This window comes from Eublepharis macularius, chromosome 8, assembly GCF_028583425.1.
Source record: "Eublepharis macularius isolate TG4126 chromosome 8, MPM_Emac_v1.0, whole genome shotgun sequence".
NCBI classification, from domain to species: domain Eukaryota; kingdom Metazoa; phylum Chordata; class Lepidosauria; order Squamata; family Eublepharidae; genus Eublepharis; species Eublepharis macularius.
In genome coordinates, this window is record NC_072797.1 from 44,980,243 (window position 1) to 44,997,630 (window position 17,388).

At 42.3% G+C, this 17,388-nt stretch overlaps 2 protein-coding genes across 2 annotated transcripts in view; one reads left to right on the forward strand and one right to left on the reverse strand.

Moving 5' to 3' along the window:
• Positions 1-3,528: 3,528 nt before the first annotated feature.
• RPS23 (ribosomal protein S23) lies at positions 3,529-6,290 on the reverse strand. The gene is made up of 4 exons (XM_054986779.1): positions 6,183-6,290; positions 5,290-5,449; positions 4,420-4,540; positions 3,529-3,722 (listed from the first exon to the last, which is right to left on the reverse strand). Exons 1-4 carry the CDS (start codon positions 6,184-6,186, stop codon positions 3,576-3,578), a joined length of 432 nt encoding a protein of 143 aa, XP_054842754.1. The 5' UTR covers positions 6,187-6,290; the 3' UTR covers positions 3,529-3,575.
• Positions 6,291-6,318: 28 nt separating this feature from the next.
• Positions 6,319-17,388, forward strand: part of LOC129335100 (V-type proton ATPase subunit S1-like protein) — a 32,602-nt gene continuing 21,532 nt past the window's right edge. The window contains exons 1-3 of the mRNA XM_054987562.1: positions 6,319-6,334; positions 7,017-7,041; positions 7,666-7,800. Coding sequence (XP_054843537.1) covers positions 6,319-6,334; positions 7,017-7,041; positions 7,666-7,800 — 176 coding nt within the window. The remainder of the gene's footprint in view (positions 6,335-7,016; positions 7,042-7,665; positions 7,801-17,388) is intronic.

The following is a 17,388-nucleotide window of genomic DNA, read 5'->3' on the forward strand; positions in this document are numbered from 1 at the left end:
CTGAAAATAGATTGCTTATCTGTAACTGATCTTCTTGTGGTCATCTATCAGTTACTGATGGGCTTTTTTTCAGCAGGAACGTGGTGGAACGGGGTTCCGGCACCTCTTGAAAATGGTCATGTGGCCGGTAGCCCCACCCCCTGATCTCCAGACAGAGATCAGTTCACTGAAATAAAGCCCACTTTGCCTGATGCCAGAGGGACAAGAGAATCCCCTCGCCCCTCTTGCACCGGGTGAAGGAAGCATCTTGCTCCAGCAAGGAGGGGGAGCAGCATGCGAATGATTTAAATTTCAACCCCTTCTTGCTCCAGCTGACTGATGCCAGCAATATTGGCAAGAGACCGAACAAGGAGTGGAGTGACTGAACAAATAGCCAAGCAAAGAATATCAGTTACAAGTGGGCTACCCGTCTTTCTTCTATGTGGTCTGTATTGCACTGATGGGAGCCTGGCAAATTTACTTTCTTGGAAAAAGGAATGCAGTCCTCACAACTGGTGGCTAACACAGTAACAAAGAAACAGCCCAGATGCCATGCAAAAAACATTTACCCAGTGCAGGAGGAATATGAAAACCCATCAGCTGATTTATACATAGATTTCTATTTCTCCATTATCTAGGAAACAAAACTGGAAGAATAATATCCTGAGCCAGCTAGAAGTCTGAAACAACAGTGAAGGTGAATGCCACTTCTTGTCTTAAGACAACCATCACTGAATGGGAACCAGTGGGACATCAGTGCACTCAACTAATTTGTTTGGCCTGCAGAAGTAATTGCAATTAGGAAAATGTTTTCTGCATTAACAGCCAAAGACTGCAAATTGCTAGCAGCTCAACACATTTCATGTGTAGCAAAAGAACCGGTGACCATCTTTAGGCATTAATGCTTATGATTCTAAATCCCCTTTAAAAACTGCGGTAGTACCCAGTACAGAAAGAGGAAAATAAGTCTTTCTATGCTAGACAGATAAAGAATCCAAGTGTATTAAAGGGACAAGATAGCCCAACCATATTGTGTAAGGTGAGAATGTTCTCCAAAACAACATCTGTTAGAGCTGTGAAGGGATTGCTTTAGAAAGCTGCATTTCAAAGCATGCTTGTGTGCAGGGCTTTTTTTCTGGGAAGAGGTGGTGGAACTCAGTAGGTTGCCCTCTGTGAAAATGGTCACATGGCTGGTGGCCCCACCCCCTGATCTCCAGACAGAGGGGAGTTGCCCTCCACACCAAGCAGCGTGGAGGGCAATCAAAACTCCCCTGTCTGGAGATCAAGGAGCGGGGCCACCAGCCATGTGACCATTTTCAAGAGGTTCTGGAACTCCGTTCCCCCTGAAAAAAAGCCCTGCTTGTGTGTATTACATTGTTTTAAATAGTGTATTACTCAAGTCTCAGCAAGGAAGGCAGACTATGAATAAAGAAATGTGTTGATATGAGTGCCTTGCGGAATGTCTTCTTGCATTCAGAAAGACCTCAGAAACCTGAAGTGAAATCAAACTTATCACAATGCCATCCTATGCAGAATTGCACCCTTCTAAGACCATTGACTTCAATGGACGGAGAAGGCCCTCTCTTGCCTAATCTCAGAAGGCAGGAGCACCTGAAGCAGGGCTTCCAAAGATGACTGCAGTGGTCAGGTGGGTTTGTAAGGGAGTAGGTGGCCCTTCAGATACGTTGTACCCAAAATGTATAACGATTTAAATGTCAGTACCAGCTCCTTAAATTGAGCCCAGAAACAAACTGGAAACCAGTGTAGATAAGCTAGGACTGGAGTGGTGCATTCTATACAACCCACTCCTGCCAGCATCCTGGCTACGGCACTCTTCACCAATTGAAGCTTCTGAACACTTTTCAAGGGCAGGCCCACACAGAGCACATTAATCTAATTTAGCTGTAACAAGGACATCTACCACAGTGGCCAAATCTTTCATGTCCAGGAGCAACTGGCTAACCAGCTGAAACTGGTCAAAGGCACCCTTGGCCACAGCTGTCACCTGTTTACCCAATACGAGGCTGGGGCTGAAGACCACCCCCAAAACTATGGACCTGTTCCTTCAAGGGGAATGAAGCTACACCCAGAACAAGTGGCACTTTAAAACCTTGTCAGACCTTCCTCTTACTAGTAAAACTTCTGACATGTCAGAATTAAGTATCCTGCTTTGGTGCAAAATCTTTTGCATGTGGTGAGATATTGCAAAGAAATCTACCTAGCTGGCTTTATGGATGTACACTTGAAAAAAAAGTATTTTTCAGATTGATTTTAGGAATGGTGTACATACTGGTATTCTGATTATTCAGATCCCAAATACTGTTTTGGGAACCTTTCCCCCCTTTTAATTCTGAAAGTTTTGGGATCCATTATTCCCTGTAGGTGGAATTTTTCTGGGGGACCAGAATGGCTGTTTTTCAAACAAATGACACCAAAATTACAGGGAACCTAGTCTTGCCTGTTCGCTAAAGCCCCTCCCCTGACCAGGTTTCAAGTATATTGTATCAAGGGGTCTAATTCTAAACACCCTTGAACCAGATATTATTTGCTTGAAGTATCTATATCCCACCTTTTTCTCAAAATACCCAAAGACTTGTATATATTTGGTGAAGGAAGAAATCCTACTTCTTCAAAAGGTAGAACTTCTGAGCAGGATTATCAGGAAGCTCTAGGGTAGATCAAAGTCAAACATGACACAGAAGAGCCACTTTACTTGCCATTGTTTCCCCCCGTTATCATTATGATAGCCCATATTAATTTGCTACCTGGCAGTTAAAATATTTCTCTCTGGTATGTGGGGTCAGCAGATGCATAGGTAAAAAAAGGTAAAGATAGTCCCGTGCAAGCACAGAGTCATTACTGACCCATGGGGGGACGTTGCATCATGTTTTCTTGGCAGACTTTTGTTGCAGGGTGGTTTGCCATTGCCTTCCCCAGTCACCTACACTTTGCCTTCAGGAAACTGGGTACTCATTTTACTGACTTCGGAAGGATGGAAAGCTGACTCAACCTTGAGCTGGCTACCTGAACCCGGCTTCTGCCAGGATAGAACTCCGGTTGTGAGCAGAGCTTGGGCTGCAGTACTGCAGCTTACCACTCTGCGCCATGAGGCTCCTTGAGCAGATGCATATTCAGACCAAAAAAAAAAAAAGAGATTTGTTTCTATAGGAAATGCTGGTACTGAGTCATTCAGGATTTATCACTACAGATTTGAAAGGCATAGCTTTTTTCAGTTCATGTCAATCATATAATCCCCTCCTTTCAATTACAGTTTGAGGTTCTTGCATCCCTTATTGAATCAACCATCACCTCTGAGGGGGATGGATGAAGAGGGATAGTGTTACCTGCATGGATTCTCAGGACAGTTTGTCAAAATGGCCTGTTTCAAGGGAACATTTCCCAAGCTAGGTTGCTCACTCCATAGCGTCCCATTTTATTCAACAGTGCTTACTCCCAGGAAAGTGTCTTAGTACTGCAGTAAGTGACCAAGGTTATGGGAGGAAGACCAATGTTAAAAACATGTAATTCCACACAGTAAGAGGGCACAAAAGCATTCAAGAGCAAACTTTATTGATCATATTAAGATTCAAATAGTTTTATGATCTTGGTCTCTCCTTCTTGCCTTTGTACAAGGCTAACAGAGAAACGTTTGCTACTTTGACAACTTTGAAACGAACTCCAGGAATGTCACCAACAGCATGACCCTTCCGACCAAATCCAGCTACCAGAACCTCGTCATTCTCCTGCAATTATACAAAAAAGGTCATTTCATACTAATTCACAGTATAAGTTAAGTGTATAAAAATAAGCTTTGAGCTCTGCTGATTGACGGAAAAGCGAAAGATAAATAAATTTAGTTCTTGAAACTGAAGTTGCATGCCTTCCATCAACCTTATCATGGGATCCAACCTACTGTATACTAGGGCAACAGTGTAAAAATCACAAGTGTTAGGTCAATAAGATCAGTTAAATTAAGTTAGATTAAAAGCTCTTTTAAACACAAGTTTATGGTTTTTCACAGGTTTTAAAAGGCAAAAGTATTCTGAGAGGTAGGTTAGGCTGAATGTGTGTGACTGGTCCAAGATCACCCAGCAAGGTTCCACGTCAAGAGTGGAGATCTGAACTGTGTCTCAGTCTGACTCTCTCAGTCTTTCACAAGCTTATTGTGGCATAAGCTGTTGTGAACCAGAGTCCACTTTATCAGATGCATAAACAGTTGCATGCAGTTTGGAGAGCTACCAGATGAACATAATACTTCATGCATCCGATGAACTGTCTCAAGACAGCTTATGTCACAATAAATTAATTGGTCTTTTAAGGCGTCAGAAAGTTCTTTTTTTAATCCCCATTTCTGCCATTTACAAAGCAATGAGATGTACTAGTAAAAACCTGTTTTTCATATACAGCTCCTCCTCTGAAAAGGTTGGATAAGTTATTTACCTCAATAAAGTTCAAACAGCCATCATTAGGAACAAAGGCTGTTATTTTCTTGCCATTCTTGATAAGCTGGACTCTGACACACTTCCTGATGGCAGAATTCGGCTGCTTAGCCTCTACACCACTAAAATGGAAATAATGAAGATACATGCATATTTATTGTCAGAACAATAGTCTCTGGTTAGGACAACCAAATTCATCAAGAAGTTAATTGCAAGTAGGCACATTTTACAGAAATACCAATCAAACTAGAACTATCAGAAGGAATATCAATACATGCGCATGCCTTAGATTCACTTAGGTGAAAATACCCTTCAGGAAACAACAACTATGAAAAAGTCCCAATGTATTATTTGATGTGACTGAATCCTTCAAGAGAGATTTTAAATTCCCAACATCACTTTGAGGTATATTAACGCCACATTTTTTTTTTACTTAAAGGGCAAGGAGTTATATAACTTAATCAGAAATAATTTGAAAATTAACTAGCATTGACACTCACTCACTTTCTTGCTTCTATTGGTTTTTATTCATTTTCCTGCACAAACATTTACTACAAAAATAGCATTAACGATTTTCTAGAATGTCAGTACAGTATTGAGCAAGGGACTGAAATTTTCTTGTGCTAACACTGGTAATGTTTTCTAATCAATAGGTGTTGGCAGTGCAGTAGATGCTAATAATGTGTATTCATGTATACTTAAATGCTCTTAAGTGCAGTAGATGCTAATAATGTGTATTCATGTATACTTAAATGCTCTTAAGATGCATTTACTGCCAGGGCCACTGTAGAGCACAAGACTCTTTACCAGAACCGGGATAGATGCTTTCAGTCAAAAGTAATAGCAAAAGAAACTATGAGATGAAACTCACACTTTTTCCAGGACTATTCCTTTAGCATGGGAAGCTCCGCCAAAGGGGTTGGCCTTCAGAGCAGTGCCCAAGTGAGCCTTCTTATACTGCTTGTCGTGCCACTTCTGATCCCGGCGGTGACTGCGCAGCTTCCTAGCAGTACGAAGCCCACGGCACTTACCTAAGAACCAGAACATTAGACACAACAACCACAAACAGTTAACAGTAAATAAATTAATAGAAGTACATGTCTCAATCCAACTCTTGTTTATAAGCTGTAATGAGATTCATAGCAGCCAAAAGTCCAGTCAGTAATTCTGCTGTCCTTTCATGAAATTCCTTCTAAATACAGAATCTGGAACCACAGCCACACCACTAACAGAGACGCTACGCTGAAGCATTACAACCAGAATGAGACATGCACAAAATCTTCCTCTAGGCAAGAAACAGAAATTGTAACATAAAGCTCAGCTTCAACCACATCCCTGCTTACCTACCGAGTATTTCATAATGCATAACCGATGGGAGAAAGATACATAACATTTGCTCACATCACCTTTCAATTGTTGGACTACCCCCGTTAGGTCATGTTCTCAAAGGAGAGTTTTCCCGAGAACCGAGAGAAAGCGACAGAAATCACAGTCTGAGGGCACAGGCTGGCCGCGGAACAGATTTCCGCCTCGGCTGCTCTTTGCCTTCAGAGCCCCTCCGGAGAGGGCACGTGGGGCCGACTTCCCAGGAAGCCGCCCGCGTGGCTCGGCTCTCTAGAGGCCGAGAGGGGCCTACTCCCAGGAGGGAGGAGAAAGAGAGGCGGGTGATGCACAGAGATGCAGAAGCCCTCTTCCCCACACTGCAGCTGCTGCCAAGGCCGCCGCTGACCACCGAGCGGGGCTCCCCCGGCCAGCGCTACTCACCCATCCTGCCGAGCGCGGACGCCGAAGAAAGAGAAAGACCCACAATCCAGCACGACGCACTCTCCTCACCCCGGGGGCCTCACTAAAAGGAAAGGGCTGACTAACTTAGTGCCTAGTCAGAGACACGTTACCCATCATGCATCACCGCTTGGGTGAGAGATTGGACAGGCAATATGGCGGTCGCTGAGGATTGCATTGTGGGGGTTGTAGTCTGCAACTCGTCGTCTCACTCCACGGGAGGACTTTTTCTATGCCCGGGCTCTCCCTGAGATAGAGGCGAGAGAAATTCGTATCCAAGGTGCATTCAGTCAAGCTCACACCCCACCACAAATTTTGTTAGTCTTATAGGTGCTATTGGACTCCTGTTCTTTTGTACTGCGACAGACTAACACGACTACCCATCTTGATCTAAAGCGAGAGAGAGAAGTGTTTAAGGCGCGCAACCCTCATGGGCGCTTCCAATAGAACTGGATATCGTTTTAATTCCCAGCACTAAGACAGAGAGTTTGAGTCTCTCTCCCTCACAGAGATTGCAAAGACTTAGAAAACCACCGCTGACAGCGCTTTTGAAATGAAAGCCGGTAGTTTATATTATCCCACGTTCCTCTCCCAGAGCAGGCCACTGAGGCGCCCTCTGACAGCAGCTCACAGTGCGATCCTAAGCAGTTACTCCAGTCAAAGCCCATTCATTTCGATAGGCTCATACTGGCGTAACTCTGCTTAGGATCGGGCCGCTAACCCCGGATGTGAGGCTCTGTGGGGTCAGGCGCGAAGGGGTCGCCCTGCGGGGGTCCTCGTTGAGGCTGCCGAGTCTTTCTCTCGTTGCCTTTGCAGCAGGACGGGTGAGGAGAAGGAGCGGGTGGGTGATGTGTGGCCCGTTGGAGTGTCTCGGTTCTGGCGCAGCTCCACGTGCCTTGGCTAGCTTGGCAGGGGTGGGTGAGCCTGAAATTGGCGAGTAGGCGTTCCCTCTTCTGCAAGAGATGGGTTGCTGCGTTAGACTGTCCTTCGCATACACATTTAAAAAGGTACGAGGGAGAAACTTTAGATTTATCTGGTGAAAGCTTATGCTAGGGCACGTGTTGTAGCCACGCTCCAGCTGGATGGAGATTTCCAGCTGAGGCCCCTTCCCAAGCCCTGCCCTCCCCAGGCTCCTCCCAACCTGGAGCTGGCACTCCAATGAGGTGTCAATGGATTCCTGTTTTATTATACCAGGGACATTTCTAAAAGAAAAGGAAGCTTGTTGGAAGATGCTCAGAGCCCGCTTATAGGAAGGGCGGGGTATAAGTTGAATAAAATAAATAAATAAAACCCCTGTGGCTTGTATTTGCAGAGTGATTGTGATTAACATACTGGGTGAAAGAAAGCTTTTCTGCATCTCAGGTATGAAGTGGTGCATTTAATGTCATCTCCTTATCCTTCTGCTGCTTTTGTGATTGCGTAAACCAGATTTTGTTATTTTTTGGTTTCTCTCTTTGCCTTCTAGGCATGTGTGTGGGCTTCGTACCGCTAGGAAGCTGAGGAGTCACTGCTGGGATCAGAAATGGCATAACAAGCAATATAAGAAGGCCAACCCCGTTGGGGGAGCTTCCCATGCCAAAGGAATAGTCCTAGAAAAAGTGTGAGTGAAGCCTTGACCAATGAAGGAGGTGGGGAGGAGCTGTGAATTCTTACTTTTTCTTACTTGGCAAAAAAGGCCTCAGGACATCCTAGTATAGTATTATTTATGCCTTATTATTTGTTTATCTTGTTCCTCATCCACTACTTAACTTACTATATATTCTTCTGGTTCTAGTCCTCTGTAGAATTAGATTCCTCTAATCTATTTTTTCAGTGCATTTAGATATACTGTGTGGATCGCTGCATCTATAATGCGCAGATTACAATTTTGCAACCCAGTACTATGATGCAACATTTCTAGACCTGTTTTCTTAGGAATGCTTTCTCTTTCTAGAGTTATTTTATTGCATTGCAATTCTATTTTTAATAACTGGAACAATCAATGTTTTTAAAAATTTCAGCATACTAGCCAGAGAACCATGTTTTTAATCTAGTTTAAAGAGAAGTGGCTAGTGAAGGTCTGAAGAGGTTTTTTGTCTTTAGTATTTTTCAATTTTAATGTACATCATTTACAACTTAATTCAATCTTTTTATTGGTTTCACCCTGTATGGAATTAACGCTATAATACTGTGGTAAGGTTGACAACACACCAGGAGAAAACTGTCCTGTCCCTCTAATAGAAGTTTAATGTGTGGAAATCGGCAGCAGAAGCTTTCTATGGGGTCAAGGTAAATAACATTGTCTTAAGTATCTATTAAAAGGACACAACGTTTTTCTCCTGTTATACCGAGCATACTTGGAGTAAATTACATTGAATTCAGGATACTTCTGAGCAAGAATCCATGACCTTGATCTCTTATTTATTTAACTCTGCCTTATAAATGGGTCATTGGGTGCTGTCTTTCCAGCGCTATGCCAGTGTCACTTTTTCTAAAAGACAACTATTGGAAGTATTTTGTGTCAAAGATTTCTGATTTCATTTTAGTCTTAAGACAGATTTAAGTCCCAGCTGTGATCTGAATTTTGAATATGGGTTAATATGTGTATAATTACTAAATTCAGTTTATAGGAATATTTCTTGTAATGACATCTTTCTTTTCACTATGTGTGCTTTAGTGGTGTGGAGGCCAAGCAGCCAGATTCTGCCATCTGGAAGTGTGTCAGAGTCCAGCTGATCAAAAATGTCAAGAAAATAACAGCCTTTGTTCCTAATGATGGTTGTTTGAACTTCATTGAGGTAATTGCATTTGTGAAACAATTGAAAATGTATAGTGCTATAAGTTCTAATGAAAGTGATATCTTTGGTTGTATAATTGTGGTGAAAATCCGTTTCTTGCTTTCTTTTTATACTATAGGAAAATGATGAAGTTCTAGTCGCTGGTTTTGGTCAGAAGGGTCATACTGTTGGTGACATCCTGGGAGTTCGCTTCAAAGTTGTCAAAGTAGCCAATGTTTCTCTGTTAGCTTTGTACAAAGGCAAGAAAGAAAGACCAAGGTCATGGTTCCTATAATGCTACTTAGATCTCTAATAAACATTTTTATTTAACAAAGGGCTTCTATGGTCTGTTTTATAATTTGTGGGTTTTTTCTGACATGGAGGAGTTATCCTGTAAGGAACTGATTATCTTGAGCAAATTGGGTTACATTATTCTTCTGAATAGACTCTTACATCCTGATCGTAAACTTGTTTAGTTGCAAGTGAACCCAGTGAATTAACTGAATCTTTCTAATGTATACGTGTAGCACTACAGTAAAATCCTATGCAGAGTTACTGCAGTCTAAGGCCACTGAAATCTGTGGTCTTAGACTACGGTAACTCTTTGTAGGATTGCACTGTTAAGTTGCAAAAGACTTAATCAAAGAAATTAAACTCTTAGTTTAAATCTCAAAATATTAATAAGCTTTATATAAATTTTGAACAGGGTTATGTTGAAAAGACTTACATAGCATGATGTCAGTTTATTTTCTTTAACTATGTAATTGAAAGGATGGAAGGATTTATGCCTGTAGGAAAACTGTGGAAGATTTAAGACAATATGTTTGCTCACGTGTGACTCTTGTGGCCCTATTAGAGACTTGGCTGTCATGTATTCCCTTTGATTAATTTAAAACTGTGACCTTGTGTATGTTGCCTCAGAAAACAGTTCTGTAAATTTGTGGGATTTGTATGAGTAACTGTGGATAGGATTAGATTTGGTGACCATGCAGTTGTTGAAGAAGATTTCCTTTAAACTTTTAGTTGAAAATTCACATGTTAAGAGAACTTGAGACTGAGAGCAATCTAATTATACAAATAGGTTTATTCAGTCAGACAGTCTAATCCAGCTTCAGAGGATATCTGTAGCAGCAGTCAAGTATTCTGTTCTATGTTTATTCCTGGGTTCTTGGCAGTAACTTCCATGTATTACAGCACTGGTTGGCAATATTAAACACTTACAGGTCCCATGGAATGGCTAATGGAATACTATGGAATCTGGCAAGGTAGCCTCCAGTTTGTATTGATACAGCCTGAAGACATGACCCAGCTATTAGCAGAAGTCCCACAAGCATAGCTGGGTTTACTGGGGAACAGCACATTTTGTTCAACATTTGGAATAAGCTTTACTAAGCAGAGATAGAAGTATAGTGGAGGAAGAATATGCATGGGAAGAGATGTTAGTTGTGCCAGGTTTGGAAATCATTAGTTGCCCATGTGCAAGGCCATGTTCCAAAAATACAAGTGTTCTCTCAAAATATTTTGTGCACAGTCCCCTGAGACAAATCACCTTTATTTATTTAGCTAATTTTTATGCTGCCTCTCCAAGGAACCTTCCTGAGACAGCTTACAAAATAAGACATATTTAAAAAGAACATTAGTAGTCCTGCACTAAAAACCCAGCTTCAGCATGAAAACATAGATCGCTGAGCAGCTTAAATTAATACTTTTCAGACTAAAATTAATTAAAATGCTGTTAAAAGTGACCTTAAGTAAAAGTTTGGGTTAACAGAAACATATTGCTCTGGCACCTAAAAGAAAGGCGCCAGGCGAGCCTCAAAGAGAGATGCATTCCATAAGCCAGTTGCCACTGCTGAAAAAGCCCTGTTAGTGGTTGTCACCCACCATCTCTCCTCTAATCTTAACAGGTGGGCTGGACGATATGGGATAGAGCATAAGCAACATAAATGTTCCACTGTACCTATTCCGGTGGTAGGGATCCAAGTAATACAGCGTATGTAAAATACAGTTTCTGGTGTATACCCATAAAGAAACAGCCCTTGTATTGCATCCCTGACAAGGCTCACAGGGCCTTTCCCCATCATCCAGGCATGAGACCACTTGCACAATAGTCATCTTAAAGGGACTAGTATGTGAACAGAATGGCAATCTGTCTCATATGTAACTTTTTGCTCCCTCTGGGAATGATGGAAAATAGGAAGATGTGTAGCTGTTTCTATAAGTAGCAATATTGGACCGAGGAAACAAATAGTGATCCCAGTAAGACAGTTCAGCATTCAAACCTCTTTTCACTTATGTCTGTTTCAGGGTGGGCTAGCCATACTTACGAATTATCCATACTAAAAATCATAGCTTCTGGTGCAATATCATTAGATAATTGTAAATATAGGTTGTATATAATCACTAGCACAGCTGATTCCTCAGCATATAATCGTCTTGATTGATACAAGGTTTGCTGCTGGGGCTTCATATTCAGACCTCTTGCCAAATGTACAATATGAAGGGGGAAAGGCCAGCTGCTGTTACTAGAAAATGCGATGCCTAATTAGTTTCTGTTTTCTGCATCTTAATTAGATTGCAGTTTTCTGAAGTTTCCAAATAGTATTGTGCCAGGAAGAAATAAGAAACCATAAATTGGGGCTTTTGCAAGCTTTCATATTATCTTTTACATGGTTACCCCCACCCCCCGACATGTTGATGATGTAAAATCCAGATTAACTATTCCATCATTCCCTCCCCCCTGCCATTTCATCTTACTGAAATATAAAATGTTGCTCCTGGGAACTAGAGACAGGGGAATGACATAGGGGAAGTCTGCAGCGGAAATGGGAGGGATTCGATTGGAAATTGCCTGTTTACTGTGGATCCAACCCATTGACATGAGAATGTGTGTCCAAGAAGGGAGTAGTTAGGAAATAAGTGGCTATATCCAACAGGGACCTCTGCTCTCATATAAGGATCCTATGCCTGATGGTCCAGATATTATCTATGTCTGACAGACTCCTATCTTACTTCCTATGGACTTCTTTTTATACTATAGCTAAGACCAGTGGACTGCAATCCTAATGAATCAACTGGGAAAGTCCGTAAGTTATGGTGCAATTACATTGATGAAAGATCTTCCAGTATCTGACAGATGAAGTTGGGAGGATCTAGGAATCAGAGGAGAGTGATGCCTTTTGAGACTTTGTGTAACTCTGGCTAAGTCTGGCAAATAGTTTCATGGAAATGAATTTGCAGTGAGACAATAGCAGTGTGATGGTCCTGTGAAAAATGAAGTCCTGTCCTCAAGTCATAGCTGACTTACGGCAATGTCTGGTGGGCTTCTCATAGTAGGAGACTAACAGAGGTGGTTTGCCATTGCCTGGTTCTGCAACCCTAGTCTTCTCTGGGGGTCTCCCATCCAATTATTAACCAAGGCCAATCCTGCTTAGCTTCCAAAATTTGACAAGATCAGGCTCTCCTATCCTGTCTAGGTTAGGTAGCAAATTGTTTATTACAGGACATCTCTGACCCAGTGAAGTTCCGGCAACTCACAGTGTAGCTAAATTTAGGCTATGCTATACTGATAACAACAATGTAGCCTAAATTTATCTATAGAATAATTATTGGTTTGATAAGCTGGATATATTATTAGATCTTGCTTTTCTGTAAAAATGCTTGCCTATGGGGGTGGAGCAATGCCAAGGCAGCAATTCCCAAACTGCTTACTATAGTGTAGTGAAATTGACTTTGGTGGGAGTTCAAGGAGTTCGTTTTTTTAAAAAAGTTGATTGATGGTTGCAGTCAGAAAAGAAAGTTCTGAGGATGCAGCTGGTAATGTTTTCAAAGTTTAAAAACATATGTTAACAATAGATTTGATTTTACAAATTTTACAATATACATGAAATTCTCTTCTAACAGTTATTAGGAAAGATAGAAAATGAAACGTTCAGTACTGTAACACTCAGTAACATCTATAATGGTTTTGGCTCAATTTGAAATACTGTATACATACCTGGTCAAACTAACTCAAAAGAGCGGAAAGGGGAACAGCAAAGGTAACAAAACACTTCAAGAGTTCGGCGCTTTTCTGTTTAGAAAAAAATATTTGTGTGTGTGTGTGTGGTCTGTAGAGAGAGAATGCTTTTTTCCCCTCAGCCTACTAGAACTGGGCCACCCAATGAAGGGGATGGGTAGTCAGTTTAGGATCAACAAATGAACTTCATTATGAAGTATAATTGACTTGTGGAAGCCCCAGGTATAGTAATGGCTACTGGTGTAGGAGCTTTCAAAAGACAGATTAGACAATTTTATTTAAAATAATTTATATACCCACTTTTCTCCCAAGCATCTCAGGACCCAGTGGGTAACAGTATAAAACAATTTGACAAACATTAAAACTGATATGAAATACACGAAACCCATATTAAAAAGTAATCTTATGCCCCACTAGCAGGGTATTTCCCCCTTTGCCAAGGCTCAGGCTGCCTAAATAATTCTGTCTGCAGCTTTTTTGGAAAGTCAAGAGAGTAAAACACTCCCTCCCCCTGGCCACCTGGTTACCCCAGTTCTGGGAGAAGCTAGTGAAGGGACTTCAGAATAGGAGTAATGTGGCCGCACGGGTTAGCTACTGATAATAAATGGGCTGCTGCATTTTGCACTAGCTGCAACTTCCATATCATCTTCAAGGGCAGCCCGTGTGCAGCATGTTACAGTAATCTCAAGGTTACTGAAGCATGGATCAGCATGAAAACAGGGAGCCAGTTTCCTAACTAGATGTAGATGGAAAACAGCATTTCCTCCCACTGTCATAGAACCTTTTTCTCTATCAGAGGATCACAATAAAGCAACCCCCCCCCAACAAACAATAGAATCAGAAAAGTGGCACACCATTAATGGTAGAAAGCACAAATTCATTAAAGGCAGTCATCTGGCCAGCCTCACCTCCATCTTATTTAGATTCAGCTTAAGTTTCTTCTCCGGCAGTCACTTGATGCACAGCATTCAGAGTGAAATTAATGTAGGTAGGGTTGCTAGATGGTATCTGTAATAATGCCAAACTCCTTGGTTTATGCACGCTCTCCCCTGGGGCTGGCACGATAATGTCACTTCCAGATAGCATCTCCCCTGCTTCCTGTAGGGTTGCCAACTCCATGTTGGGAAATTCCTGGAGATTTTGGGGGGTGGCGCTGTGAAGCTCACCTGTCTCCCGGGCGCAGCAGGTTGCTCACACAGCAGAGGTGGCTTTGCAGCTGATGGGTGTGGCAGGTGAACACTAGCAGGTCACCCTCGAAGTCCCCAAGCCGTGTTGCCAAGTGGCCATACAGGTCGGCCAGCTGCTGCAGCAGCATCAACAGCAGGGCAGCAAGGTCCTAGGCACCAGCTGCTGAGGGGAGCAGGCAGCAGAGCTTCCAAAAAGGCATCTTGCTGCTGCACTGTTCAAAACCCAGCTGCTGGGAGGCCATCAGTAGCTCCAGGCTGCTCCTGCTGAAATGGCAGGAGTAGTAAAGAAGGGAAGGGCTAGGTAGGTAGCTGGACCTGTGACCACCTGCTCCTCCTCTGCCAGGTAGGGTCCTTGCCCATGCCGAGTTTTTGTTCACCTCACCTTGCCTTGTGCTGCATTGGGGGAGGTGGAAAAGCAGGCAGCTGAGCACAGGGAGGCGGAGTGTAAGCCCAAGGGCCCGCACTTTCTCTAGTAACAGTCAATTGACTGGCTGTGCTGGTGGAAGGAGGGAGGCCGGATCACCTCAGTGAGGGCCTGCCTGAGCACAAAAATACTGGCCATGTATATGTCTGCTCTTTTGATTCCATTTCCCTGGACAGTCAAAGAACCGGGGCAGGTTCATGAAGGCTTGTGGTTTGTGGTTCGTGAAATGCGACGAACCACACGGTTCTTTTTTTCCCAGTTTGTGCCCATCTCTATTCACAACTACCCTCAGGTACTGACCATTCTATCAAACTATCATATAAAACAACCTTTCCTATATTACAAGTTACACCAAGGAAGGTATAAGGCAAAAGCCTTTGGTGGCAGCAAAAACCTTTTGGGGATACAGAAATATAAAGTTCACACAAACACAAAAGGAAAGGTGTACTCGAGGTAAAAGCTTGAGTAAAGTAGAGAACATGTAAACTGTGTGGGTGGAATTAAAAAGTTTGTTGCCTGTGACCAGAGCCCTCCTGAGGTTTAAATTTAAGGTAATGTTAGGAGGAACTGAATTTAAAGTTCAAAGCCAGAAGTTTTAAAAGGTTTTAAATACAGGGCAAATCATTACAGGATGGTTCAAAACTAAGCAAACCATTACAGAAAGGTTTTAGCTTCTAGGACCCTGCATGTCCAGGGGCATTTGCCCAGCTGATATCAGAAATAAAATCCTAGCTGGACTAAGCAGAAACACCCTCCACCCAAGAATTCACCCCAATATGTCAATTATTATGACCACTCTCTGTCCATGAACAGGAGCACTGCTGCAGAATGATAGCTGGCAGAAAGAAGAGTGGTTGGAGATATTAGCCATTAAGGTCCCAGCACAGAGCACTAAAACTGCTAGTTGTGCTAATGGCTTACTAACCCATCCCCTGCTAGAATACCTAGAACCATAACGTTGGGAAGACTAAAGTGACAGAAGGAAAATTCTTCCTTTGGAACAGGAAGGCCATCCCAAAAGGGGGGTGGGGGGGGGAAGAGACGTAATAAAACCCAACAGAGAGTGTTCTTCCATTTTGGTCAGCTCTTTGGATGCACACAAGCTGTGATGGTCTAAGCTTTCATGAGCAACTTCATCTTGTCCACAAGGCAGGGAACAATGGAGAGAAGTCCCAACCTACAGATAACTTGTTACAACTTCAAGCAAAACTCACTTGTCCTAAATCAAACATAATTTAGAGAGTACCTAGAGAAATTAAAGAAGCGTCTGTGTTTTTACCTTTTTGATCCATGGCTAAGCCCAAAATCTTGAAAAGAGCATGTGTATTCTTTTATACATTTATTAGATGTTCTTATATTTTTGAACTCTAAGTCTGATCTCTGGAAACTCACTGCATCTTTTTGGTTTTGGTATCTGAAGTATGATACTGGAGAGGGGCAACTGTCTTGTCCCATCCCTGGGATAAGATAGCTCTAAAGTGTGAAGGTGTGATAGATTGCCCCCTGCACCCATTTGCAGCAGGGTAGTGGCAGGTGCAGCAACTAGATGAAACCTTTAATTGGCAAGGCAAGTATGGAGGACTCCTAAGAGTCCTTGGTGGCAGTCAGTGGTTATCGAGGTTACAATTGGCACTCTTGGGGGATGAAGGGAAGGATTAGGGGTTTGTTGCCAAATGGAGAATTTGAGTGGCTGCAGGTTCTTCCAACCTCCCTGGGATCTAAACAGAATGAATAGGGAAAGGTTTGTGAGCCCATTCCTTCTTAAAGACTATCGGTCTGATCTTGCAAGATTCATTCTTACATTTTGTCTCCAGTAGCTACTGATGCCTAGAGTTTTAAATAATCTGTTTGCTTTTACTGGTAAAATTTCTTTCTGTCAAAGTCTTGTCTGTTAGCAACACAGAAGACTAATAAATGGGCAATGGGGGGGGGGGGGCGGGGAGTACATGTGTGAAAATCTGCTGAGATGTGATCCAATATGCAAGTTCCTCCTTTTTTGATCACTGAAATAGTCACACAGAGAAGTTTTTCAAACAGAAATATTTTTTCTAGGATTTTGGATTTTCCTGGAAAGTTTTATCCTTAAAGCATGTATGAAATCAACCTTCACCAGGATTTCTTTTCTGAACCAGAGTCTCTAACAAGTAAATGACAACAAAGATGGGGCAGTTTAGGACTATATGCCAAGTTCCCCCTTTTGGGGATTATAAATGTTAACCCTCCTCCCCCAGTCAACTGGTGCTAGGGCATAAAACTTCTAGGGCTCGAACATCCTTTGTTTCTCAGATGTTACATTTCTAAAGCATTTTTTATATCTATTGGGGAAGTGCAAAGAGGTAAATAAGATCACATGATTTCATCCTGTATTAATTAATCCGGAACTAACAAGAATACAATCCCTGCTGGAGACTCCATCTGTTCTACCCTCCTGTTCCTGACAAGGGCCAGCCAGATGCTTCCAGGTGTTCCACAAACAAGACAAAAAACAACAGACCTCTCCTGCTCTTTGACACCCACCAAAGGGGTTCTCCTTGGAACAGGGAGATAAACCTTAGCTATCAGTTCTTCTCTTGGAAATCCTAGCACAGACTAAAAGCACTTAAATGCTTATCATGTGGTGTTGCTCTTCTCAAAACTCTTACAAACAATGTCTTGGTAATTTCTCTCGTAGATTGACATTACCATTCTAAGCAGAATTTCATCTTTCTAAATCCATTGAAATCAATGGTTTTAGCATAACAGTTTAGGGTAGCTCTACAGTGCTTCTATCCCATGTTATAGGTGGAACTGGTGATAGAGTTGG

Bases quoted from the DNA above. Each gene is read 5' to 3' on its own strand.
- RPS23 (XM_054986779.1), bottom strand. The intron at 4,541-5,289 runs GTGAGTTTCATC...TTTCCATTTTAG, and splicing joins GGAATAGTCCTGGAAAAAGT to TGGTGTAGAGGCTAAGCAGC. The intron at 3,723-4,419 runs GTAAATAACTTA...GTATAATTGCAG, and splicing joins GCTGTTTGAACTTTATTGAG to GAGAATGACGAGGTTCTGGT.